The sequence below is a fragment of the Crinia signifera genome, chromosome 1 (genome assembly GCF_055691185.1).
Source record: "Crinia signifera chromosome 1, ASM5569118v1, whole genome shotgun sequence".
Lineage (NCBI taxonomy): Eukaryota > Metazoa > Chordata > Amphibia > Anura > Myobatrachidae > Crinia > Crinia signifera.
The window spans coordinates 108,814,864-108,842,476 of NC_139217.1; the positions used below are offsets into that span (position 1 = coordinate 108,814,864).

General features: G+C 41.9%; 1 protein-coding gene across 3 annotated transcripts in view; it reads right to left on the reverse strand.

Moving 5' to 3' along the window:
* Nucleotides 1-2,292: 2,292 nt before the first annotated feature.
* TTC29 (tetratricopeptide repeat domain 29) overlaps nt 2,293-27,613 on the reverse strand; it is a 233,339-nt gene continuing 208,018 nt past the window's right edge. For 2 of the 3 annotated variants that reach the window (XM_083171270.1, XM_083171262.1), the window contains exon 11: nt 2,294-2,555. In XM_083171270.1, coding sequence (XP_083027396.1) covers nt 2,452-2,555 — 104 coding nt within the window. In that variant the 3' untranslated portion in view covers nt 2,294-2,451. Of the gene's footprint in view, nt 2,556-27,613 lie in introns of all 3 variants that reach the window. The other variant, XM_083171284.1, reaches the window with a different exon arrangement.

A 27,613-nucleotide genomic window follows, 5' to 3' on the forward strand; every position in this document is an offset into this window, starting at 1 on the left:
GACACCCCTGGAAATATAAATTTATCATCAGCTGAAAAAAAAAGTTAATTAAACCTTAAGCCCTGTACAAATGGGGCAATTTCAGCCATAATCGCTGGGGATATGGTCGCTGAGCGACCATATCCCCATCTGTATGGGGCGACTGTCACCGGGAGCACGCTTCAGTGACCAGCTCTGTGGTGGTCGCTGGTCTCTAATCGCTGATGAGAATGGGACACTGAGCAATATATTGCTCAGCGATGATATTGCTCCATGTGTACGGAGCTTTAGATCTATTTTTGCCTGGAAAATGTGCTAATTTATAAAAGTGGTGTTAGTGCGTCAGATTTTACATTTTTTTTAACTCTTTACATTTACTAATGCCTTTGAGAATTTTCGGTACTTTTTTCCTAGCATGGCGCCCATCGCATACCGTATTGATGCGATGCATGCGATGGATATTCACGTTAAATTAACATGAGCGCTTGTACAATGAAATATCGCATAGCATCGCATGCCATCAAATGTAATATACATGTAATACATGTAAAGTGATCAGTGTCCCCTCGCGGGGCTCACTGCGCTCACCACGCTTCGGGCTTGGTGGCTCTAAAATCTACTCCACGCTGACGTGGATAGTGAGGGTATGAAAAGGTCGGAGGACACGTACTGCCGCTGCTCGCCACGCTTCGGGGAGTGGCGTTGACAATGGGGGTGTATTTAACATTGTAAGCACCCATTAGGGTGCTTGTACAGTTAAAAATCGTATTGCATCGTATGCAACGCATGCCACTATATTGCATGCAATGCGATTGCATAAGATGTACTGCGATCAAAATCGGGGCACCATGCTAGGAAACAAGTACCGAATTTTCTGTTATTGTATTATACAGTATAATGTAAAAAAGGCTTCGTGCTTTGTAACTTCACTACAGTTACAGTAGATTTTTAATTGTCTGTCTTTAACATGTAAAGTGAAGTGACACACACTACTCAGAACGTTTATACTTTAAAATGATTAAATATAATTTTATTTTATTCAATTAGTATAATCGAGTATATATATATATATATATATATATATATATATATATATATATATATATATATATATGTACATAGGAATCCGCACACAATTCAATGGTTCATCCCGGTAGTGCTCACTCCAAGGCACAAGTCCACAATATAGAATTTTGAAAGGAGGGCACTCACCAATTCGCAGATAACATTTCTTATTTATTCAATTCATTAAAATATTGAACCTCAGTCGTCAACGTTTCGGTCCGCATTTCAGACCTTCTTCAAGACTGACAGTATAACAGTAAGAGATCTTACTCCAACAGAGACCTAATTCACACTGGTCCCATGGTGAACCTATATACCCACCCAGACAGGAAGTACCTTCCCACAGCCAATAGGATTTCACTCCATTCTAATATCTTAATACAAGTGCCCAGGCTAGCTTTAGACTGAACTCAGACATGTGGTGTATCGTTAGGTGTATATGTTCCTTATGAGATGCCATATGGAACGCTGCATATTCTAGACACATAGCCCGCATCAGTGTTTTCTACTAGCGCGGCGTGCGTTCCAACTCGGTGGAACGCACCGCCATCTTGTTTCCGCTTTCGGCGTTTGTATTATAGCCGTACCTTCAATTATTTAATCCAGCCCATCAAACCGTGGGTTGGTGTATACAGTGTCTGCCCGTAACCCGGCCTGATCTCATCCACAATGAGGAGTACGGGCAGACACTGTATACACCAACCCACGGTTTGATGGGCTGGATTAAATAATTAAAGGTACGGCTATAATACAATCAAACGCTGAAAGCGGAAACAAGATGGCGGTGCGTTCCACCGAGTTGGAACGCACGCCGCGCTAGTAGAAAACACTGATGCGGGCTATGTGTCTAGAATATGCAGCGTTCCATATGGCATCTCATAAGGAACATATACACCTAATGATACACCACATGTCTGAGTTCAGTCTAAAGCTAGCCTGGGCACTTGTATTAAGATATTAGAATGGAGTGAAATCCTATTGGCTGTGGGAAGGTACTTCCTGTCTGGGTGGGTATATAGGTTCACCATGGGACCAGTGTGAATTAGGTCTCTGTTGGAGTAAGATCTCTTACTGTTATACTGTCAGTCTTGAAGAAGGTCTGAAATGCGGACCGAAACGTTGACGACTGTTTGAGGTTCAATATTTTAATGAATTGAATAAATAAGAAATTTTATCTGCGAATTGGTGAGTGCCCTCCTTTCAAAATTATATATATATATATATATATATATATATATATATATATATATATATATATATATATATATAACTTCTTAAATTACAAGCATTCATTTGAGTACAAGCCTTACACAGACATTTGGCACCTAGAAGGTTAACAAATAACATTCATTGTACACGATATGTAACTAGAGAGAATAGAGAGAAACTATGTAATAACCATGAGCTTTATGAAGATGTTACATTCTCCTCAGAACTTTTAAAAATGTTTTCAGCATCTTCTCCATTTTCAAAACCTTTTGATAAAACAGCTTCAATTGGAGCCATGGTGCCTGAAAATAAAAAGGTAAATCATTATTAGTATGGTGAAATATTGAAACTACGGCAGAGGGAAACTATCTGGAGGGAAATATAATGGACTGTGATTTTGCCAGCCATATCCAACCTGCCACAAATTACACTCTGTTCTATCCTACAAACTGCTGGATTTAATACCCAGTAATCTGAGGGGTTATACTGTATTTGCAGTGAGGTGAAATCCTCCTGAATGGCTGCCTGTCTGTCTGTTCATATGTTCTTCATGAAGCTTGGGAACCATCTGACAGGAGAACCAAAAAGGCAAGGATGCTACATAACATTGGTCCCTCATAGCCATAGATGCTGGGGCCGGAATGGATGTTCAGGCCTCCCCATAGAGGTGCTGGACTGCTGCTAAGTGTTGTTTTCTATTTATTAAGTTTTGTTTAAGAGTTACAGACAAGATATGTGACATTTAATGGTATGAGATATACCTATTTTTTAAATAAAAAAAAGGCCAAATTCGCACATTTTTCCATAATCGACAACTTAATAGGATGCAAATTGCGGTAAAAAAAAGCGCACTTTTTGACGTGAAAATCGCACATTCTTACCTGACTAATTTAGAACACACTTCAGTTCCCATCCAGATGGTTTCCCATTAAAAAGTACACAACTAATTTAACAGTATGCAATTTTAGAAAAAAATTACCAAAAATCGCAACACAAACAGACCAGGTTCTGGCAGATGATTTTGACAGACCCATGTACAGACTAGTGCGATCTGTGCATGGTTCTGTCCCAAAAAATGTGTAAAAGTAAAAAGAGCCGGTCCTGGCTTCAAAAAAATCACGTTTCAAAGCAAATAGGGGTCCCCTTGTTTTTTTTAAAACCAGCACCAGGCTTAACCCCTTCCTGACAGAGCCAGTTTTTGCGTTCCTGACAGAGCCCTTTTTTTCAAATCTGACATGTATCACTTAAGTGGGGATAACTTTTTTTTGCTTTTACTTATCCCAGTGATTTTTAGATTGTTTTTTCGTGACACATTGTACTTCAAATTAGTGGTAAATTTGGGTCGATACAGTCTGTGTTTTTTTGTGAAAAATACCAAAATGTCGTAAAAAAATGGAAAATTTAGCAATTTGCAAAATGTTAAATTTTCTGCTTGTGAGACAAATAATCATACCACTCAAAATAGTTAATAACTAACATAGACCATATGTCTACTTTATGTTTCCATCATTATTTCAACTTCCTTTTAATTTTTTTGGACACTAGGAGGCTTACAATATGAATAGCAAATTCTCAAATTTTCAAGAAAATTTCAAACACTGATTTTTTTAGGGACCAGTTCAGTTCTGATGTGACTTTGAGGGACTTGTATGTGAGACACCCCCATAAATGATACCATTTCAAAAACTGCACCCCTCACAGTATTCAAAACAGCATTTTGGAAGTTTGTTAACCCTTTAGGTGTTTCACAGGAATTAAAACAAAGTGTAGGTGAAATTTCAAAATTTCATTTTTTTTGCAGATTTGCAATTTTAATACATTTTTCTAAGGAACACAGTACATTTTACTAGAGAAATGTGACTAAAAATTGATTCCCCCAATTCTTTTGTTTTCATAAATATCCTATATGTGGCCCTAGTGTGCACGTTGACCAAACCACAGGCTTCATAATAGAAGGAGCACCTACTTGATTTTGGAGCCTCCTTTTTATGAGATTATTTTTTAGGCACCATGTAGGTTTCTAGGCACCATAAGATGCTAAAATTTAGGAACCCCCCCACAAGTGACCCCATTTTGCAAACTACACCCCCTCAGGGAATTCATCTAGGGGTATAGTGTACATTTCAAACCCCCAGGGGTTTCACCAATTGTGGTACAACTGGGCAGTGAAAATGAAAAAATAATTTTTTTACACAAAAATGCAGTTCTGGCTCCAAATTTTTCATTTTCACAAGGAATGAAGGAGAAAAAGCACCCCAAAATCTGTGCCCCAATTTCTCCCGAGTACGGCAATGCCTCACATGTGACCAAAAAATACCATTTGGGTGCATGGCAGGACTCAGAAGGGAAGGAGTGATTTTTGGATTTTGCAGCTCAGATTCTGGTGGAATGTTGGTGGGTGCTATGTTGCATTAGCAAGACCCCCCAAGCACCAATACAGTGGAACCCCCCCACAAGTGACCCCATTTTGCAAACTACACCCCTCAGGGAATTCATCTAGGGGTATAGTGTACATTTCAAACCCCCAGGGGTTTCACCAATTGTGGTACAACTGGGCAGTGAAAATGAAAAATTACATTTTTTTACACAAAAATGCAGTTCTGGCTCAAAATTTTTCATTTTCATAAGGTATGAAGGAGAAAAAGCACCCCAAAATCTGTGCCCCAATTTCTCCCGAGTATGGCAATGCCTCATATGTGACCAAAAAATACCAGTTGGGTGCATGGCAGGACTCAGAAGGGAAGGAGTGATTTTTGGTGGTGGAATGTTGGTGGGTGCTATGTCGCATTAGCAAGACCCCCAAAGCACCAATACAGTGGAACCCCCCACAAGTGACCCCATTTTGCAAACTACACCCCTCAGGGAATTCATCTAGGGGTATAGTGTATATTTCAAACCCCCAGGGGTTTCACCAATTTTGATACAACTGGGCAGTGAAAATGAAAAATTACATTTTTTTTTACACAAAAATGCAGTTCTGGCTCAAAATTTTTCATTTTCAGAAGGTAAGAAGGAGAAAAAGCACCCCAAAATCTGTGCCCCAATTTCTCCCGAGTACGGCAATGCCTCACATGTGACCAAAAAATACCATTTGGGTGCATGGCAGGACTCAGAAGGGAAGGAGTGATTTTTGGATTTTGCAGCTCAGATTCTGGTGGAATTTTGGTGGGTGCTATGTCGCATTAGCAAGACCCCCCAAAGCACCAATACAGTGGAACCCCCCCACAAGTGACCCCATTTTGCAAACTACACCCCTCAGGGAATTCATCTAGGGGTATAGTGTACATTTCAAACCCCCAGGGGTTTCACCAATTTTGATACAACTGGGCTGTGCAAATGAAAAATTACATTTTTTACACAAAAATGCAGTTCTGGCTCAAAATTTTTCATTTTCACAAGGAATGAAGGAGACAAAGCACCCCAAAATCTGTGCCCCAATTTCTCCCGAGTACGGCAATGCCTCACATGTGACCAAAAAATACCATTTGGGTGCATGGCAGGACTCAGAAAGGAAGGAGTGATTTTTGGATTTTGCAGCTCAGATTCTGGTGGAATGTTGGTGGGTGCTATGTTGCATTAGCAAGACCCCCCAAGCACCAATACAGTGGAACCCCCCCACAAGTGACCCCATTTTGCAAACTACACCCCTCAGGGAATTCATCTAGGGGTATAGTGTACATTTCAAACCCCCAGGGGTTTCACCAATTTTGATACAACTGGGCAGTGAAAATGAAAAATTACATTTTTTTACACAAAAATGCAGTTCTGGCTCAAAATTTTTCATTTTCATAAGGTATGAAGGAGAAAAAGCACCCCAAAATCTGTGCCCCAATTTCTCCCGAGTATGGCAATGCCTCATATGTGACCAAAAAAATACCAGTTGGGTGCATGGCAGGACTCAGAAGGGAAGGAGTGATTTTTGGTGGTGGAATGTTGGTGGGTGCTATGTCGCATTAGCAAGACCCCCAAAGCACCAATACAGTGGAACCCCCCCACAAGTGACCCCATTTTGCAAACTACACCCCTCAGGGAATTCATCTAGGGGTATAGTGTACATTTCAAACCCCCAGGGGTTTCACCAATTTTGATACAACTGGGCAGTGAAAATGAAAAATTAAATTTTTTACACAAAAATGCAGTTCTGGCTCAAAATTTTTCATTTTCAGAAGGTATGAAGGAGAAAAAGCACCCCAAAATCTGTGCCCCAATTTCTCCCGAGTATGGCAATGCCTCATATGTGACCAAAAAATACCAGTTGGGTGCATGGCAGGACTCAGAAGGGAAGGAGTGATTTTTGGATTTTGCAGCTCAGATTCTGGTGGAATGTTGGTGGGTGCTATGTGGCATTAGCAAGACCCCCGAAGCACGGTGAAATGATGAACCTAATAATCCATAGATGTGTGGTATATTTTAAAACACTCCTTTATACATAGGCCGGGTTTGTCGGGGCAAGTTTCACAGTGGAAAATAGTTTCCTTTCTTATTCCCTTTTTATAGCAAACTTTGCACCTTTTTTGTGTCCTGCCCTTTCTTGCAGTGGAGGGGATTTCGTTCGGAAAATGCTGCCCTGGTACAATACGGGGGCCAGTACTAGAAGTACTGGGGCCCTCTGCCTGCTGGTTCCCAAATACTAGGCCCTTTATGACTTCCTCTTGAAAGTGCATAAATGCCCCCCTCTGGCCGGTAGAACGGAATAGCACGTAAGCGTTATACAGTGCCATCTGGATGATATACACGGCCAGCTTCTTGTACCAGATTTTTGTTTTCCGCAGGGCACTGTACGGCTTCAGTACCTGATCTGAAAGATCCACTCCGCCCATGTACCTATTGTAATCCAGGATACAATTAGGTTTTGAGGTGTGGGTACTGGTACCTCGTACAGGGACGGAGGTGGTACTGTCTCCGTGAATTGTTGTCAGTATAAGGACATCCCTCTTGTCCTTATATTTGACCAACAACATATTTTCGGTGCATATTCCCCTGCTTTCACCCCTTCTCATTACTTGGGCAATGTGCGTTTTTGGGAGGCCTCTTTGGTTCTTGCGCACAGTACCGCAAGCTGCTGTATCTCTTGAACCAAGGGCCTTAAACAGGGGGATGCTAGTGTAAAAGTTATCCACATAGAGGTGATAACCTTTATCCAGGAAGGGGTGCACTAAATCCCAGACAATTTTTCCACTAACACCTACGAGGGAGGGGGGGCATTCTGGCGGTTCAATTCTTGAATCCTTCCCTTCATATACCCTAAACATGTGGGTGTACCCTGAGGTGCTTTCACACAGCTTATACATTTTTATGCCATACCTTGCCCTCTTACTGGGAAGGTACTGGCGGAATTTAACCCTTCCTTTAAAATGTATAAGGGACTCGTCTATGCAAATGAATTTATCTGGGATGTACATCTCTGCAAATTTGGCACTGAAATGATCAATGACCGGCCTGACTTTGAATAGCCGGTCAAAGGTGGGATCATCTCTGGGTGGGCACTGTGCATTATCGTTGTAATGCAAAAATTTAAGGATCGTCTCAAATCAGATCCTCAAAACAGAGAACATCTGTACTCCAATATTGCCTAATTTGTGGCTTTTTTACTATGCCCATATGAAACACCAGACCCCAAAACGTCATCATCTCTACTGCATCTACAGGGGTCCACCTAGCAAATGATGACGTGGGGTTTTGAGCAATAAACTGCTGGGCATATAAATTAGTTTGGTCCACCATTAAATTTATAAAATCATCAGAGAAAAATAATTTGAAAAAGTCAATTTCTCTGAGACCTGTGGAATCAAATTGGATTCCTGGCATGGCCAAAAACTCAGGAACCTGGGGCTCAAAATTGTCTGGTGGTGGGGTCCATACGAGATCAATTATTGGGGGGTGGGTCTCAGCTGCTCTACGGGGGCGTCTTTGAGGGGGTCCCTCATCACCAGAGGAGGAAGAGGAGCTTAAGACGAATCCTTCAAATTCCCCGCTTGCCTCACTGGCTGTGTCAGAGTCAGAGGCAAGCATGGCATATGCCTCCTCCACTGAATACATTCTTCTGGATGACTGGGATGACATTTGGGATGACATTTGGGATGACATTTTTATTTTTGTGTTACTGGTAGTGAAATGTTTCAACACGTGTATAGTGTAGGGGGGGGGGTACAAACTTTATTTCAACCCGGGGGGTATGTAGTGTGTAGTGTGTATGTAGTGCAGAAAAAAAAAATACTTTATACAAAAAAAAAATTGAAGGGGTTAAAAAAAAAAAAAAATTGAAGGGGTTAAAAAAAAAAAAATTGAAGGGGTTAAAAAAAAAAAAAAAAGGTCCTGCGCCAAAAATTGAGCACAGATGTTGGTCAGTAACGTCCGTCACTGAACAGCGCTCAAAGGCAACAGGAATTTGATCAAAAAAAAAATAAAAAATAGATCAACCCTGTGCCGAAAAAGCTGATCAGTGATGTACGTCACTGATCAGCGCACAGTGGCCACAGGACACCCACAAAATCACAGTGTGTGTAAAAAAAAAATTAAAAAAAGACCCCACAGCACCCACAAAAAAAAAAAAGGTGATCAGTGATGCGACACTGATTACCAGTGAGGGGCAGCAGGTGCACAACCTTTGGTGCAACTGACAGTGCAACTGGCAGCAACTGACAGGTATATATAAAAAAAAAAAACCTCTGCACCCCCAAAAAGTTGCTGATCACCTCAGATATAGTGATCAGCACAAAAGGCGGGGGCAGCAGACACAAAATTTAGCACTCTCTATCACTCTCTGTCACTATCTCTCTCTATCTCTCTATCTCTCACTATCTATCACTCTATGACACTGCAGCAGCAGCACTGACAGTTATATATATGAAAAATAACCCCTGCACCCCCAAAAAGTTGCTGGGGGTGCACAAAAGGGGGGCAGCAGACACAAAATATAGCAGTCTCTATCACTCTCTGTCACTATCTCTCTCTATCTCTCTATCTCTCACTCTATGACACTGCAGCAGCAGCACTGACAGGTATATATATCTAAAAAAAAAACCTGCGCCCCAAAAAAGTTGCTGATCAGTTAATTTATACTGATCAGCACAAAAGGGGGGGCAGCAGTCAGTTATATAAAAAATATATAGCACAATCTGTCACTATCTCTCTATCTCTATCTCTCTCTATCTCTCTCTATCTCTCTCTATCTCTCTATCTATAGCTCTATCACACTGCAGCAGCACAAAATATAGCACTCTCTGTCACTAGGCCTCTCTATCTCTCTCTATCTCTCTCTCTCTATCTCTCTATCTAATAACTCGCAGCAGCACAACACCGCACAGGATGTCACAGGATGTCACAGGATGTCACAAGAATAAGCAAGATCAGGTAAGTATTTAGAGGGGTTCTGGTCAGTATATCGCGGCAGCTGGGTACGGTGACCGCACTGCACGCAATTCCAGACCGGAATGGCGTCTGCAGTGCAGTCACCGTTAGTTTAAACCCCCCTCCATGGCTGTGATTGGTCCGTCGGTCCGACGAACCAATCACGGCCTTTGGGGGCGGGCGGGGTGAGGTGGGGTGACACCAGTGTCACCCTTACACCCCGCGGTGATTGGTGCTGTACTTTACAGCACCAATCACCTCCGATCCCTGTGTCACCGGCGAACGTTATTCGCCGGTGACACAGAAAACGCTGTGAATGGCTGTTCACACTGAACAGCCAATCACAGCGATCGCCGACGGGGGGGCGGCATCGCAGCCCCCCCTGGGCATGCAGGGACATGTCTGCTGTCAGGGACAGCAGACATCGTCCCTCTGTCACTGCGTCTCTAGACGCAGTGACAGTTAGAAGTCATGACGTATATATACGTCATGTGTCGGGAAGTACTTCCCGGCCATGACGTATATATACGTCAAATGTCGGGAAGGGGTTAAGGGACGGTCCTGGTTCCCAAAATATGGGGGACAAAACAAATAGGGGTCCCAGTATTTCAAGAACCAGCACCGGGCCCAAACAGCCAGTGGGTAATGCCACAGCCCAAAGCCGGGGGGGGGGGACACTTTCTATTCAAGTCCCCCCAGACAAAGCATTCACCCCCTGACCGGTCAGCCTGGGTAGGGATCCGGGGAAGTGGGGACCCCCCAATGAAGGGGTTTCTGGTGTACCTGTGCAGTGGCACCAAGCTGATGTTTGTGTCAAAAATAGAACAAACTATTATGTATTGTTGTTTAACTCCAAGTCCCTGCAAGCCTGCACCGAATTGGAGAAGTCTTAGCATGCATAAAGGGCCCGCTGGAACTTGCAGTTCCACAACAGTAAAAAAGTGAAAAAAAAAAACACATACGACCAGTAAAACTTTATTACATACTACAATCATTCACTCATACATTATTTATGTGTCCATCGATGGCCTGTCCTCTTCTCCATGTAAAATCCATTTGGGTTCCTGTGGAAGAGAAAATCATACTCACACGCTGCCTTGTGTGCTTCTCCTGCTCCACGGGAACACTGTAAATACACTGCGATCTTCTGTTTACATCTGTGGCAATTCATGATTGGCTGGTGGGCACGTCTTACTCCCGGTCTGTGGGTGGAGCCACAGATGTAGAACAGAAGATCGCAGTGTGTGTGTACAGCATTACCATGTCTCCAAAATCGCACATGTCTACAAATTAGCAAATTTTCATGACTAAAATTCGCACCATATCACACTTTTCACCCGCAAATTCGCATTCCATTAAATAGTTGATTTTTTTTTTTTAAATTCCCGAATTCAGAAAATGTGCTATTTGAGAGCCTTACTAAAAATCGCATCCCATTAAAATGTCACCTGATTTCTGGCCTGTCCAAACCATCTTTTTTTGTACATGTTTTTTATGGAGCAACCTGCCGTTTATGTTACTGTAGATTACTGTCTCCAGCGATTCATATTTTTTTAAATAGAAAAAATATCAGGTTGGTGATTTTTCCACTGATTTTGCCTGATATGTTGCTTTGTAACTCATTCATTCCATTAAAGCCAGAAAACGTACATTTTTAATAAATTGCTTCTTCTATTGATTATAAGCTTATAAGAAATTGTAATACATACTTTATATGTATTCTACGATTTCTCATTAATACAATTTATATAAAAGAAAGAATAAATAACACAGCATTACATTTCCTTTGCACCATTTTTTCAAAAACATTACATAACAATGAATGTCAAATTATAAATATTGTGGGCACTGGTAAAGTGATTCATGGGAGAAATATTTGCCCAGGATTCTGGCCTATGTATTTTAAAACCCAAGGAAATGTCTGTTTAGCTAAACAGACTTGATTACAGTTTGGGCTTTCAGTAAAACCATTTCAGGTCCTTAACCCTTCAGCAGGCTGATATAGATGTTAATAAAGCTGTGTCAGGGTTTGGCTCAGGATCTCAATACTTAGGGAAACAAGCAGCAGGCCACCATGAGACACTGGGGCAGATGTATACAGCCTGGTAAATTGATAGGAGAAGTGGAAGGTGATAACGCACCAGCCAATCAACTCCTAATTGTAATTTTCCAAATACAGCTGATTGGCTGGTGCGTTAATCACCTTCCACTTTACCAGGCTTAATACATCTGCTGTGAGTTACTGACTATAAATACTGTGCATATGCCTCTGCGGTAGGGGCATTAGGTCCTACCACCTTGAGAGAGGAAATCTAATATAGTCAGTGTGTAGGCATGCTAGGATTAATTTTTATGTTTTGATTTTATATACTGTACAATAAAACTAGCCATGGTTAGATTGCATGGAAACCTTGGGCTGGTGTGCTGCTTTCATGGCAGCTGTATATTTGGAGGTGCCTATCTACCTCCTATCTTGGTCTAGTCTATAATTATCTTTCTGTGGAGACACTTCTCTGCTGTGTTACCCATACTTTGTCACCATTCTATTGTGGTGCAGAGCAGTGGTGCACATCTCGTCATCTATATCAAGACCAATGTCCAGGGCTTAAAGTGGTCATTCAGTTGTAAGGGAACTAATTTCTCTATGCCACCTAATTACCCACCCTCCCCTCCCCCCCTGGCAGAGCCAGGGCCAGTGGTAGGGTTTCTGGCAGCCCCCTGCAAACTAGAATGCTATTCTATGAGAATTACTGTGCCGGGCCAATGTGGAGGTTAAAATGTTCCACCTCACCATTAGATGTGGTGTAACTCCGTTCCACCCTGTTCCCCCTCACTTTAACCCCTGCCAATGTCTTATTTTTGGTTTAGTTATCCTGGATACACCTAAACCCATGGCCACATAAATAAAGGGGTAACAGACTGGAACATAACATTTGTAGCAGGCTGAGATGGAATGGAATTTAAAAAAGAAAACAAGAAACAACAGAACTGACTCTTGTAATGATCACATCTCACATTAGAAAATACAGTGATAAAGGGGTCTATGTACTAAGCCTTGAAGAGATACAAAGTACTTGCTAATCAGCTCCTAACTACCATGTTACAGGCTCTTTTGTAAAAATGTCAGAAAATGATTGGCTGGTGCTTTATCTGTCTCCAAAGCTTAGTACATAGACGCTATATTTTTTATTATTTTCTATCATCAATGAATTTGTTAATAGTTGATAAAATAAGCTATTCAATATTATTTATGTATTACATGATCAGTGCTGCAGGGTGCATTAAATTACTGTACAGACCATACCCTAAGTAGTACACAAAGTGGAAATGCAGATTGCAAAGCATTAGCGTAGTCTGCAGAGGATTCCTATGGAAGCCTTTGTCTTGCTGAATTATATGTGGCTGTACACAGTTTAGGATATTGCTTTTGAATAGTAATCACAATGGCTGATTATGTTCATATATAACCAGATCCTGCAGGCTACTATTCCATTAGCTATGCAAGTTAGGCATTGTCAGAAGTGGAACACAGATCTACATTAACCTAAGTTATAACAACTCAAAGGTAATTTAAACAATACAGAGCTGCAAGCAAGTAATATTGAATATACATTGAGTTTCCTTTTTTTAGTTAATTCCTAATAACTCTAACAAGGATGTCCAGCTGCATTCTATAAGTAATAATAATAATTAACATGCTCAAATGGCTGCTTTTTCTAAACGTCACCACCACCTTGCTCACACTCACTTTTCCCAGAATGCAGTCTGGCAATTGTTTCTAAACTTTCTGTAATGACGGCAATGTAGCATACCAGCATTTTTTCACGGCACCCCTATGATAAAAGTTTTTATTTATATATTTGGAAAAAAATATTAAAATGAGTAAATTGTGGCCATCTGTCATCCTTGAGTTCAGTTACGTGGTGGTGAACAGTTCTACTTTTGATTGTCCACTGGCAGCCACTAGCACTCATTGTACCTATAACTTTGACTATAAATAATTTGGCTTGGTCCTGCATCATGAACCCAAGGAGCCCATGCATGAGCCTTGCGGCACCCCAGGGTGCAGAGGCACAGTTTGGGAACAACTGCAATATGGTGTTGTTCATGTTTTATCTTGGCAGGGAACATTACGCATAGGAAGCCAGAAGGTTTTAATTAACCATCCCCATGACATCATGCTGTGGAGAAGTTTCTTCTCAGCCTTTTGACTAAGATTAAGTGTGTTGTAATCTCTGGCATTATTATGGGCTCTAAACTGCAGGACCTTCTATTGTTATCATACCGCTGTGCCCCGCTGTATAATTGAGTTTTTTTTAACCCTGTGGGGTTCCCAGGCCGGCACCTGACCATCGGTTCCAGGTCAACACCCTGGCCACTCTGACATCCAGACCATTGGTTCCCACACCGATATCCAGACCATGGATTCTCTCTCAAGTTCAGGTCTTTGAGTCACAGGCAATTATAGGGAAACCCAAGCAGAGGACAGTGACCTGTCCATTGGTAGCAGTGATATCCATATCCCCTTGGGTTCCCTGGAGAAGACCCCCAGTGGGTTAGATTCTGCACCTCTGTTCTGGTTATTTAATAATTCTAATACTGCCTGTGCCCTCAGTGTCATTGAGTATTGTCCAGTCTGCCTGTCACCTCATCTCCTGTTTATGCGCAAGGGAAATATCAGTCCTCCCAATTTTCTCCCACCACTGACACACTGATGTCACAGCCGGGAATAGAAATGTAGAAAAACCTGACATTTCCATTTGAAGCTTGCTTTTCCCAGATGTGTGAGATTCCACTGGTACTCTGATATGTTTATTGTGTCTCTATTTTGTTGTCTTCAATGGGCCTTATACAGAAATGACACAAACCTGATGGTATATGTACATCTTCGATGTTAGCATTTCTATGCATGTGTAGATCTGTTTCTATGATGATAGTCACAGAGCCCCCCTAAGCCACAATGGCCAACATGAGTAACCTGTGGTTTACTTAGATGGCCAATATTTAGGCAAATGATCCAATGATGCATCTTCGGATAGAGTCGCGGATTACAGAAGGCGGCAGAAAGCATCTATTTACATTAGGTCCCTCCTTCTGCATTAGCATATTATGTACAGCTGCTGTACACAAAATCACAATGGCTGTCCAATAGCATTCATGTCTGAATTAGGCCCTGTATGTTTTATTTGCATCTTTTTTTTTTTATATTTTATTAATTTTCTTTCGTATAAATATAAAAACATACATGTATATAACAATACATAACGATGATGCAGATATATAACAATACATGGCAACGGTACATATCAATCCCTTAACGTCATCAGCTAATGCTTTACCTAAATTATCGATGTCTTTCACTGTAACATTCTTACATATTCTATCTCTTATCCGCCTTTTGTCCCCACATTTTATTCAATAGACCTAACTACTTATTTATTTCTCTCTCCTCGATTCTCTTATTTTGTTCATTTAAATTAAAATGGGTGTCTTCCTAGGCGTACTGTTTCTTCGTTATACCAGGAAGTTAATTTTATTGCTTGTCTTAGCGATTCTTTTGTTGTTGGGGTAATATTTTTAATATACGGCGCCCATATGGAGAAAAATTTCTCTATTTTCTTTTCTTTATTTAGCAACATTTCGAGCCAATCCATATGGAACAGATGCGAGACTCGGGGTTCTAGTAAAGTTATACTTAGAGTGTTATTTGACACCCACTGCGATAAAATTGTCTTCCGTGCTGCGGCGAGTATTTTTGCCAGGAATATTTTTTTCCCCTGCGGTAAATTCCTTTCCCTTACCTGGGTATGTATATCCCACAGGGCCCATTCTGGAGTGAGCGCTACCCTGATCTCATATCTGTTCCATATGTAACCACTGATTGTCTGCCAGAAAATATTTACCTCTGGACACTGCCACATGCAGTGCATTATGTCTGCATCAGCTGTCTTGCATTTAAAGCATGTTGAGTCTGGTGTTATGCCCATTTGCCACCTTCTTTTCGGCGTATAGTATGCCCGATGCAGCAGCTTGTACTGCATCTCTGCATATGTGGCCGTGATTAGCGTTTTATTTAGTCGCACAAAAGCTTTTAGAATTGCTTGTGGTGTTACACCTGGTAGGTCTTCTGACCACCTCGTAAACCCCATATTCGCTCCCTCCACTGATATCTGTTTTTTAATATGTCGATATATCAATGATGTTGTAATCATTTTGTTTTTATTCCCCATACTCTTTATCGCGTTATTTAGATTTTTCTCGGGTTTCGGTAGCTGGTATTTTTCTTATAATACTCTGGACATAACTTCTCAATTGGAAGTATGCAAACCTGGGTATTGATACATCGACATATTTTTCGCATAACAATTGATATGACAAGACAGCAGTACAATTTTCGTTCATGACATGGTACAGAGTTCTCATTCCTGCCCTGTCATAGCTTTTAATCAATTTGTTATCTTGTAGAGTTGGCATACCTGTTTCCGTGTTATACAGTAAAGATTGAAATAATGTATTATGTGATGACATTCCTAGTCCAGCATGAGCAAGCCTCCATGCTGTGCAGGTTGCTACCAACATCGGATTATTTGCTGCCTTTGCTGGATATTTTGACGGCTTCATATGTAGCAGACCTATCAATGGTATTTCTGGGCAGGAGGCTTGTTCTATTGCCAAATTTACGTAATTTTCATTTGCATGTATCCAGTCTACTGCGTATCTAAAGTTTGCTGCCACTGTGTAGCTCTTTATACACGGTAAATTTATACCTCCCAGTGAAGTTTGTTGGGTTAATTTGTACATTGAAATTCGGGGCTTTTTTCCTTCCCATATGAATCTACTAATCTCCCTATTTAGTAGCTGTATATCGGAGTCTTTAATCAGCAGGGGTAGGGTCTGTATAACATATAATAATCTAGGGAATGATATCATCTTAACCAGCTGGCACCTTCCAATATACGATAGCGGTAAAGACCGCCATGCCCGAAAGTCTGCTGCAATTTTTTTAATTACCGGTATATAATTTGCCTGATACAGTTCTGCTGGGTTTGCCGTTATGACTAGCCCTAGATATATGATATGATGATCTGCCCATAAAAATGGGAAATCATGTGTCCATCCCGTTTTTGCCTCTCTGTGAAGTGCTAATGCCTTGGTTTTTGCTTTATTAACCATAAATCCCGATATGTCTTCGAACTCCTTCAACGTCATTAAAAGGCTAGGGAAAGCTTTTTGTGGGTTTGTAAAATATAACAAAAGGTCGTCCGCGTATGCTGATACCTTTAGTTCTGCGGCTCCAAATTGTATCCCCTTCCATTCCATCTGGGAGTGGAAGATTCTAATGAGTGGGTCTATGGCGATATTAAATAGTAGAGGGGATAGTGGGCATCCCTGTCGGGTCCCCCGGGCCAGTTCAAACCTAGATGTATTCAGGCCATTTATTGTCAGGTGAGCTCTCGGCGAGGAGTACAAGTTCCTGAATAAAGTAATAAATCCCACCCCTAACCTTTGCGTGTGAAATACCCTTAACAAGTGTGCCCAAGATACTCGATCAAATGCCTTATCGGCATCACAACTCACCAGCAGGGAATTTCCCTTAGCTAGTGAGTGTGATTGTACCAGGGCCGCTATCACTTGCCTGATGTTATGTATTGAAGATCTGCCCCGTAGGAAACCCGTCTGTAATGGGTGAATCAATTTCGGCAAAACCAGCTGTAATCTGTTAGCAATAATAGTTGTTAGTATTTTGAGGTCCTGATTTAATAATGAAATCGGTCTGTACGATGTAACTAGATTTGGATCTTTTCCCGTTTTCTTTATCACAATTATCCTTGCCTCATTGAACCCCATCGGGGGTGTGCCACCCTTAATGATGTAGTTAAATAAGGCAAGCATGTGTGGCATCAGCTCTGGTAGTACCAGTTTGTAGTATTCCGCGCTTAGGCCATCTGGCCCTGGGGATTTACCTTTTGATAATTTGTTTTTGACTTGGTTGAGTTCTAATTCTGTTATTGAGTCTATTAGTGCATCGCTTTCTAATTTTGTTAATGTGGGGAGTTTAGCTCTTTTCAGAAAGTCCATCCCTAGCTTTGGTTGGTCTTGGGGTGGTGCATACAGGTCTTTATAATAATTTAAAAAGGCATCCGCTATTTCTTCCGTCCTTTTATTCTGTATCCCTCCCTCCGAGTTTATGCTTAGGATACGGGTTGCTGGTCGATGTCCTCTGGCCACCGATGCTAGCAATTTCCCAGCCTTATTACCATATCTAAAATACCTATGTTTTTGAAGGTCCAGATAGTATTGGGCTTTTTCAGTGCATACAGTGTCATATAATGCTTTTGTTTCCAGAAACACCTGGCGGGTCTCCCGGGTATTGTTGCTCAGCATCGCTGCATATGATGCTGTCACCGCCATGCTGAGTTCTGCATATCGTTTCTGTATTGTTTTTCGTTTCGCTGCTACATATGCTATAATACAGCCCCGCATGACGGGCTTAGATGCAGCCCAAAATAAATTTATATCATCTAAGTGCTGGATATTATCCTCCACATAGTTTTGGAGGTGCTGCTTCAATGCTGCTCTAAATTCGGGGGATTCCGCCAGGTATGTAGTAAATCTCCAATTACGGGACTGGGCAATTGGGGACTGCAGTGATAGCTTGAACCAGGTTGGTGCATGGTCTGAAATTAATATTGGTTCTATTTTAGACTGAATTACTCTTGTTAATAGTGTGTTTTGTATTAGCCAGAAATCTATTCGTGTTGATGTATGATGTGGATGGGAGTAGAAAGTGTATTCCCTGTCTGCTGGGTGCTGATGTCTCCATGGGTCTGCCACATCCAGGGAGCTCATCAGCAACCGCAGACCTGGTGGGGGCGTGTTTCTGCTCTTATCCTTGGATTTATCCAGTGATTGCTGTTGTGTGGTAAAATCTCCCCCTATTATTAATTGTCCCTCTGCCCAGTCCTGCAACTGCACATATAAGTTTGTAAAGAATTCCGTATTAGGGCCTGTAGGGGCGTATATTGTGGCGATCGTAAACAATTCGCCCTCTAATTTTATTTTAACAAACAAAAATCTACCTTCTGGGTCTTGCAATTTTCCTATTATTTCATAGCCCAGTGATTTATTTATAATGAGCATAACTCCTCTTTTTTTTGTGGGAAAGCAGGTGGTAAGGTATTCTGAAAACCAACTATCTCTGAAAGTATTAGGATCTCCCTCCTTCCAATGAATTTCCTGCAAAACCGCTATATCTGGTTTGAGGCGTTTTAGGTGCTGTGCTATTTTTTTCCTCTTCAAAGGGGAATTCAGTCCCTCCACATTCCAGGATACAAATTTTATGCATGTACGATTAATCCTTAAATCATTAGGGGAACTACTCATGTCAAATTATCTTTGTGTAATCTACTATTTAATTTACCTCTATAATAGTGATATAACCTATATTCGTGAATATTTTTACTTATTTTTAAACCTTTAGATGTTTGTATAATTAGGCCTTCTGAGTATTGTATACCCTTTAATCCTAACAGTGATATTATTAGTTTTACTAATTTCCCCTTGGGCCCCTTCAGATCACCCAATCGGCCCAAAGACAATCCCTCATATATTTGTGAGGTGCCTCTCTGTGAACTTGTGGTTCTGTGACAAAAACAAAAAAGAAAGAAAAGAAAAACCAACCCAAACAAAAAAACACTATTACTTCTTTCAACCACGTTATACATCTGTTTTAATCCTAAAAGTGACCTTGTTAGCTTTACTAATGTCCCCTTGGACCCTTTGAGATCGCTCAGTCGGCCCGAGAACATTCCTTCATATATTTGTAAAATACCTCTCTGTGAACTTGTGGTTCTATAACATAAACAGTCAAAAAATAACAGAAAAATAAAAACCATCTCAGGCCAAAGATAAATATTATCTCTTTCTACAGTGTTGTGCCTACATTTTGATCTGAAAGGTGACCTTGTTAGTTTTACTAGTTTCCCCTTGGACCTCTTGAGACCACTCAGTTGGTCCAAGGACAATTCTTCATATATTTGTAAAATACCTCTCTGTGAATTTGTGGTTCTATAACATAAACAATCAAATAATAACAGAAAAGTAAAAACCATCTCAAACAGGAGATAAATGTTATCTCTTTCCACAGCATTATACCTACATTCTGATCTTGAAAGTGACCTTATTAGTTTTACTAGTTTCCCCTTGGGCCCCCTGAGATCTCCCAATCGGTCCAAGGACAATTCTTCATCTATTTGTGAAATACCTCTCTGTGAGCTTGTGATTTTGTGACCTAGACAATCGGATAAACCCCCAATAAAATGAAGACCAACCCAAGCAAAAAAAAAAAAAAAAACAACTATTGCCTCTTTCTACAATATTATACATATATTTTAATCCTAGAAGTAACCCCATTAGCTTTACTAGTTTCCCCCTGGGCCCCCTGAGATCTCCCAGTTGGCCCAAGGACAATCCTTCATGCTTTTGTGCGATACCTTTCTGTGGACTTGTGGTTCTATGACCTAAGCAGTCTACAAATAACAAAAAAATGAATATGAGCTCCAACCCAAGCAAGAAGTAACTATTACATCTGTCAATGACATTACTGTGCCCAAATTTCCCCTTCCCTATCTTTAACTGTGTAGTTACTCTATCCGTTATATACCTTATGTTAATTATGAAAATTAGCATCTTATGTAAATAGGCCCTTAACTTTAAACCCTTGAGAATCATACCCTCTATTCTGGGTTCTATCATTGGCCTTAGTCCAAAGATGATATACTTGCAAGGTCTGTTTCATCTCAGTCTTTGTCCTTTGGTGTGTACCCTGTACTTCCTAGGACCGAGTCCATGAATATCTGGGCTGATGAAACCGTTTCGAACATGTATGATTTTTCATTGTGGGTTATCCGTAATTTTGCTGGGTAGATAAGTGCAAACCTAATGCCTTTTTCAAATAAGGATTTGCAGATTGGAGAGAATTCTTTCCTTTTTGTCGCCACCTGTGATGAGAAATCTTGAAATAGAAGCAACTTTTCCCCTTGATATTTCAGATCTCTCTTCTTTCTGTACATGTCCAGGACATGGACTTTATCCTGATAATTCAGAAATTTGAAAATTACTGGTCGAGGTCTGCGGCGTTCAGATTGATTTTCTGGGCCGATGCGATGCACCCTCTCAATCAGCATATTTCCAGATTCTGTCGAACATTGTAGTTCACGGGGTAGCCATTTTGAGGCCATGTCCATCAGATCCTTTTGCTTTACTGATTCCGGCAATCCGATCATCCGCAAATTATTTCTTCGGCTCAGATTTTCGGCTTCTTCTAATTTCTCCTGAATACTTGTTATTGTAGCTTCATGGGAAACTATAGTGGCCTTAGCCAAATTCAGTTCGTCTTCAATGTTAGATATCCTTTGCTCTGCCTCAATAAGCCGAGACCCGTGTTCTCTAAGCTGTGTCACTACCGTCTCGATTGCTTCCTTGATGCCAGCCAGTTTCTCATCGAGCAGCGGTGATAGTATAGCGGTGATTTCTTTGACTGTGATAGTCGCTGCTGTTTTTTGGGTTGGAGAGTCCATGCTTTTCGATGTTGTATAATTATCTGGGGATGCTGGTGGACTGGTTATATAAGAGGACTGATGCTTTGTATCTTTGCCTTTTGCAGCTGTACCTCCTTTGCCGCTTCTAGCTGTTTTCCCTACAAATTTCTCCATAGCCTCTGCTCCCGAGATGTCCTCTTTGTCTAGCTGCCACTATATTGCGCTTTGCAGCTTATCTCACCATACATACCAAATACGTTGCAGGGTCTGTGATATAAATGTACTTCTCTGCTCCCCACTATCTTGCTGTTTATTGTGCTGTATTGCGGGTATCCCCTCTCGTGTCAGGGTATTAATCCCTTCCGTATATTTTCCTGCCTGCCAGTCTTTGGCTATGTGACCCTTCTTTCTCCTGCCACCAGTATATGTTAGTGGGGAGGAACCAGCTGGGGTCTAAGTAAACAGGTCTCATAAACAGTAATTAGTCGTCCCTTATATATAGCAATCTCTATGCTTTTTCCACTCGGCTGTCTGTTATAAGGTTTGTTGTGTAAGGGAGTGATCCTTTAGAACCTGTATGGCCAGGGTTTTTATACTGCAGGGAAACGATAGTGGAGTGTAGGGTAGCGGCGTTTTCGTTGCTCCCTAAACAAATCCCCTCCCTCAGCAATGAAGGCAATGTAAAGTTCACCCAAGGCAGCAGCAGACAGTTAATTTGATAAGTATCGTACAATGCACCGGCCGGTGTTTACCTTGACCTGCGCTTAGAGAGGCAGAGCGGCGGCGTGCGGGTTCTCGTGAGGCTGGATGCCCGCTCCTTCAATGGGCAGCTCGAGGTAGTGACTGGCCGCTTGGCGACTGGGTATGCTGGCGTCCTTACACGGCCTCCCGTCAGGCAGCGCCTTCCGGCTTCTCCCCGCACAGCACAGCGTGTAACAGAGCGCTGCGGTCTCCGTCTCCCGGCGAGGTAGTGACTGGCCGCTTGGCGACTGGGTATGCTGGCGTCCTTACACGGCCCCCCGTCAGGCAGCGCCTTCCGGCTTCTCCCCGCACAGCACAGCGTGTAACAGAGCGCTACGGTCTCCGTCTCCCGGCGTCTGCGGCGTGTGACGTCCACCCGGGCACCTTGCTGACGTGCCCGCTGGATCTGTATGGCGCACCTGTTGATCTCTGCGCCTGATTCCGGTTACGATGGTGCTTTGGTGGGAGAGCTGGATCTTCTCTTCTTCCCACGTTTATCTCACAGATCCCCGTCTCTCACTCGGGTCTGTATCTCCAGTGCTCCGGCCGCTTTAGCTGGTAGCAGCCCTTGGAGCAGAGAGCTCACTTCGACACGGCCTTTCCCTAGGTCCGCCCACCGGAAGTCTCTTCTTTATTTGCATCTTATTTTATTTCCTTGTTTGCTTCTGTTTCATTGACTGTTGCATATCTCTATACTGGTATTTCATTACTGTTTTATGCTAATTCCACCTATATTTCTTAGTCTTTTGCCATGTGTAATTTGAGCATGATTAATGTTGTTAAGGCCCCACATACTTCCCCTCTGAGAAGTCGCACGCAGTGATCCCTTGAGCCACCCGGGACCGTTCCAGGCAGCAGGATCGCATGCGGTCATTATGCATGCGTTATATCACATGCACTTCCAACCAAACCAGCCCAGCTCAGAAGCAATCCAAAAGATTACTTTTGTAGCAGGGGAAACGTGAAGGGTCCGGTGCGATGCATTGGACCTGCTGTCAATCAGCTGCAATTTGGGTTCTTTTGCTGCAATCACAGGAAAATAACCCAAATTGCAGGTATATAACCTGTCTTATTTTACTGAACTGTTCCTATGCAGTAACTACACCCGTCCAATGTACTGGGCTACTTTGTTATGAAAAAAGCATTTAATGCATTTACAGAAAACAATTCAATGCCTCCTGACTGTAACTTCCTGCATGTAGCTCTAAACTGGTGCTACCCACTATTTACAAGTAGACATGAATCTGTGCATTAGTACATTTCTAAAATGTTGCAATTGCTGCATCATGACTTGCATGTACATTATTGAACCTCAAAAATTCAACTTGCACAATCACTTTACTCGACAGATGTTTGTGATCTATTATTCTAAGACCGAACATTGTCTTTTATTCCCATAGCTGTTTCACCGAGAGAATGGTTCATCGCAGATTGGGATCTGAACTTGTCTTGGAGCAGACGAGCTGCTATATTACATTATGAATCATATGGTGTGGTGGGAGGTTTCAGAAGCCAATGCTGTTTGCAATGCACTACTGCCTGTGTGAGGGATTAAGCCCTTACTCAAATGTCATTTATAGCTGGGCATTTGAGCACTCCCTGTAGCTCCATCATGATGTTATGAAATAGCACTTTACCCTTTCCTAACAATTTTGTGCTCAGAAACATTATAAGGATTGTAGCAGCTGCTTGTTCTCACGAGAATCATTATACCTGCCCTACTCTTAATGATCACCTGTACCTGTCCAATAACGTGGCCAGGAACAATTTGGATCAGTTCCTGCATTCATACTGAAAGTTGACTGATCAAGGCAGAAGCAAAGCACTTCAGAATTTCAAGGATAAGTTGAGTGATTTACCTAGGGCCTTCCTATTGAAAATATAAACAGAAATAGCATACAGTATCTTCCAACTGTCCCTATTTTCGCGGGACTGGCCCATGTCCCACCTGGGGCTGGCAGTGTCACATAATGGGTGGGCAGTTCGAAGTTCCCCTGCCTGCTACTGCTCTGCCTAGCAGAAAATCATGCGCACAGTGTCTATGCATGGAGGCAGGGGGACAGGAGGCATGGACAGCAACTCACAAAGCACTGGCCATACCCCCCCCCAGCAGTGAAACGGGGGCGTAGCTTCACGATCACAGACATTCCTGCGAAGCCATGCTCCTCTGCCGAAATCATGCTCTTTTTCGCCTCCAGCCAGGACAATGTTCGGAGGCGCATGGACATAGTATGCTAATACAGTATGTAAACCTAGAAGATGGATGGTTTACAGTATTATGACAAATTTATTGAAGCACAAATAAAAACACAATTCTTTATTAAAGCATCTAAAAAAAAAAAAACCTTAGTATACTAGATTATTCCCTTATTTATTTCCATATACTGGATTAGTACAATAATAAACATTGGGCACACAATAAAACACCTTCGGACAGTGGCATAACTACCGTGGTTGCAGGGGGAGCAGCTGCTATGGGGCCCAAGCTGCTCCCTCTGCACACACTGAAGTTTGCCCTCAAAGCTTATCACTTATTCCTACCTGCCGGAGCAAAGCCTGCTCCTCCTGGCTCCCTCAAGCAGCAACTGTGGAGGATGTAGCGGTGGCGCCCTACCCCGCCCCCCACAAAGTTTTCACTTGCCTGTCACTGTCAGGCGGCAGGCCCCGCTTCGGGCTTCTATCCGAGACACAATTCGCGGCCATTTAGGGGGCGGGGCTTAATGCCAGGAATGCCCCGCCCCCATCAGAGACCTCTCTGACTGACTGTGCTCAGGCTGCTGTTATAAGGTAACTATCTCTCAACTCCCTTCCTATATCTTCCTTTACAGTATGTCTCTCTACACCTTCACTCAGTTCATCTTTCTCAATCTAAATATAGCGAGCAGTGGTGTCATGTCACTGACACTAATAGGATTTTTAACTGTTTATAATCTGGATATACTTTAGCACCTTGATTTTATCTGAGTTTAGGATAGAGTGGCTTCCTGTATGTGTACTTTCCCCACAAGTAATAGCTGGCTGTCCCTACTACTGTAAGCAGTATCGGCCGCCAAATGACTGTAGGTGTACAACTGCTGAGTCATTTGTGCGTGTGTGTGTGTGTGTGTGTGAGACACCCAGAAACCACCACCAAGCTGTATAACCCCTTCCCTTTTGCGTGACACCTTGTGCTTCCTTCCTATCACCACCTTGTGTGACACTGTACACCCCCTACCCGTGTGTGTGACACCCTATAACCCCCTCCTCACTGTATGTGACACTGTACACCCCCTACCCGTGTGTTTGTGTGTGTGTGAGACACCTTATAACCCCCTCCTCACTGTATATGACACTGTACACCCCCTACCCCTGTGTGTGTGTGACACCATGTACCTTTCTATCACTATGTGTTTGTGATGCCTTGTACCCCCAATATGTAACATATGGTTAAAGTTTTATAAAATAAGTACTTATGTAAGAGCTGTAACTAGATATTTTGATACCCTGGGCCAGGAAAAGCATTGCACCCCCTCTAAAAAAAAAAATCACAAAACTGTGACATTATGCGAGCCCTGGAAAACCGTAAAGCACTTGCCCCTTTCCATCTGATCATGCCCGGGTGCGTGTGGAGTGGGGTCAGTATGCCCGGGGGGAGGGGGGGCTGGGCGGCTCACCTGCTGATGCTACTCTTCGGCTGAGGGGGAAGAACGGCCATTTTTGATATGGGCAAAGTACTGCGGCCGCTGCCCGTGGCCCGGCCAGCCCAGGGGGGAGCGCGGCAGCCCCTTTTAATTAGTTTTGGGCCAGCCCACCGGGAAATGCCCCAGTTTACCGGTAGGCCAATCCGCCCCTGATATTGCAAGAATGATATAATTGCCACAATTTCTATAAATCAAAGACAAACATAATTCCATCAATAATTTATTGAAGGTTCCATCTTGTTAGAAGATGTCTTTAAATCATGTTATTTAAAGTCTCATCTCTAATTGGTTCTGGATAATTTAAAACTGGAAAATAAAAACACTGCTCTTTTTGAATTTCTATCTCACATATATCTTTACAGAATCAAATAATTTAGAGCTGTAGAATTTGGTATCATGTTTTGTATGTAGTATCACTATAAGTTAGTGGTTTTTATCATGCAATGATTTTATCTCATTGATTTTTATATTAAAGGATTCATATTCATCTCTAGCCATTTGTTGCTATAAGAACATCCGATTGTTTGCAATTATGATGCAAATCCTACAAATAAATATAATTGCCAAAAACAGGTGGAGAAAAAAATCAATACAGATCTGCCTAGATTTGATGCAGTAGAATGAAGGCTTTCGAAAGACTTTTAGATGCAATACACAAACTAAGCCCTTATTTATAGAACAGGTGCTAAGCAGGCTCAGTACAAATCTCAATCGGCAAGATGGTTTGTTGAAATACAATAAGATCTTCATAATAGCAATTCTATATACAGAATGTCCCTAAATGGCTCATTGATCAGGGACAGAAGGGGTTTCACTGAGATAGCACAAATGAAACCTGACAGTGAGTTGAACCGAGACAACATCACAAACAACCAACTGAGCAGCATGCCCTTGGTTTTCCAGGTACGTTTGTCTTACTTTCCTGCAGTTCCACATTCTTTTCAGAACCACTGCAGTACTTTGTGTCACAGATTAGCAGTAAAGAAGTGCTAGATTTTAGCTTTACACTGAATATTTTCTATGTAGTGCAAACTGGCGATGTAGTGCGTTGCAACAAATTGCAGAAAGCTGAAAGCACAATCATGTATGAAATAATCAGCTTTTGTTCTTACAAAACCCCAAGTACTGTTAAACAGAGAAGAACAATCCCAACAGTAATGGGACATTAATTAAAACATTGAACTCCTTGATTACATGAACTGACCATCATTAGTTGAAAATACTTTCAGGCTAGGGATACATTGTTAGTGTTCATTCTAGCACCGGCCATCTTTGAAAACCCATGTAGTTCCTGTTCCCTGCCTGGGCTGTCTGCTGTGGTGTTTCTAGCACAGGTCCAGCACTACAGCAGACAGCGACACCCAGAGGCAGGGAAGAGGAACTGCATGGGTATTCAAAGTTGGCGGGTGCTAGAATGAACACTACACTGTAACATTTAGATTCTATTTTCTGCATGCCACCATGAGTCAAAAATAGAACATCCAATGTGATATCACACACAGAGTTTAGCCCTTGAAGTTTGCCAATGAAAAATTGTATTTGCACAAACAAATTGAAATAGTCAATGCTATAATACAGAAATGTACAATAATAAGACGGAAAATACAAAATGGTAAAATATCAATGATACCATAAAAAGGATTTAAATAGAAAAGCGCAAATAGCCAACCTCTAAACCAGGCATGTCCAATGTTGGCCCTCCAGATGTTGTGAAACTACACAACCCAGCATGCTTTGCAATAGTTTTAGCATTCTCTAATAGCAAAACTGTGGCAAAGCATGCTGGGATGTGTAGTTTCACAACATCTGGAGGGCCAAAGTTGGACATGCCTGCTCTAAACTATTGCAGCAGCTTATACTTATGGCATATCAACATTCAATAGAATCCAGCATACTCCAGACATTTGACTATAGAAATGATAAGAAAAACAAAAAGTAGATATTCTAGATGTAGATGTTCTTTGTATTATTCAAATACATTTTTTTTGTGTGAAAACTACAATATACTGGAGTATAACAAGTGAGGCAATGCCTTTCTTGACTATCTTG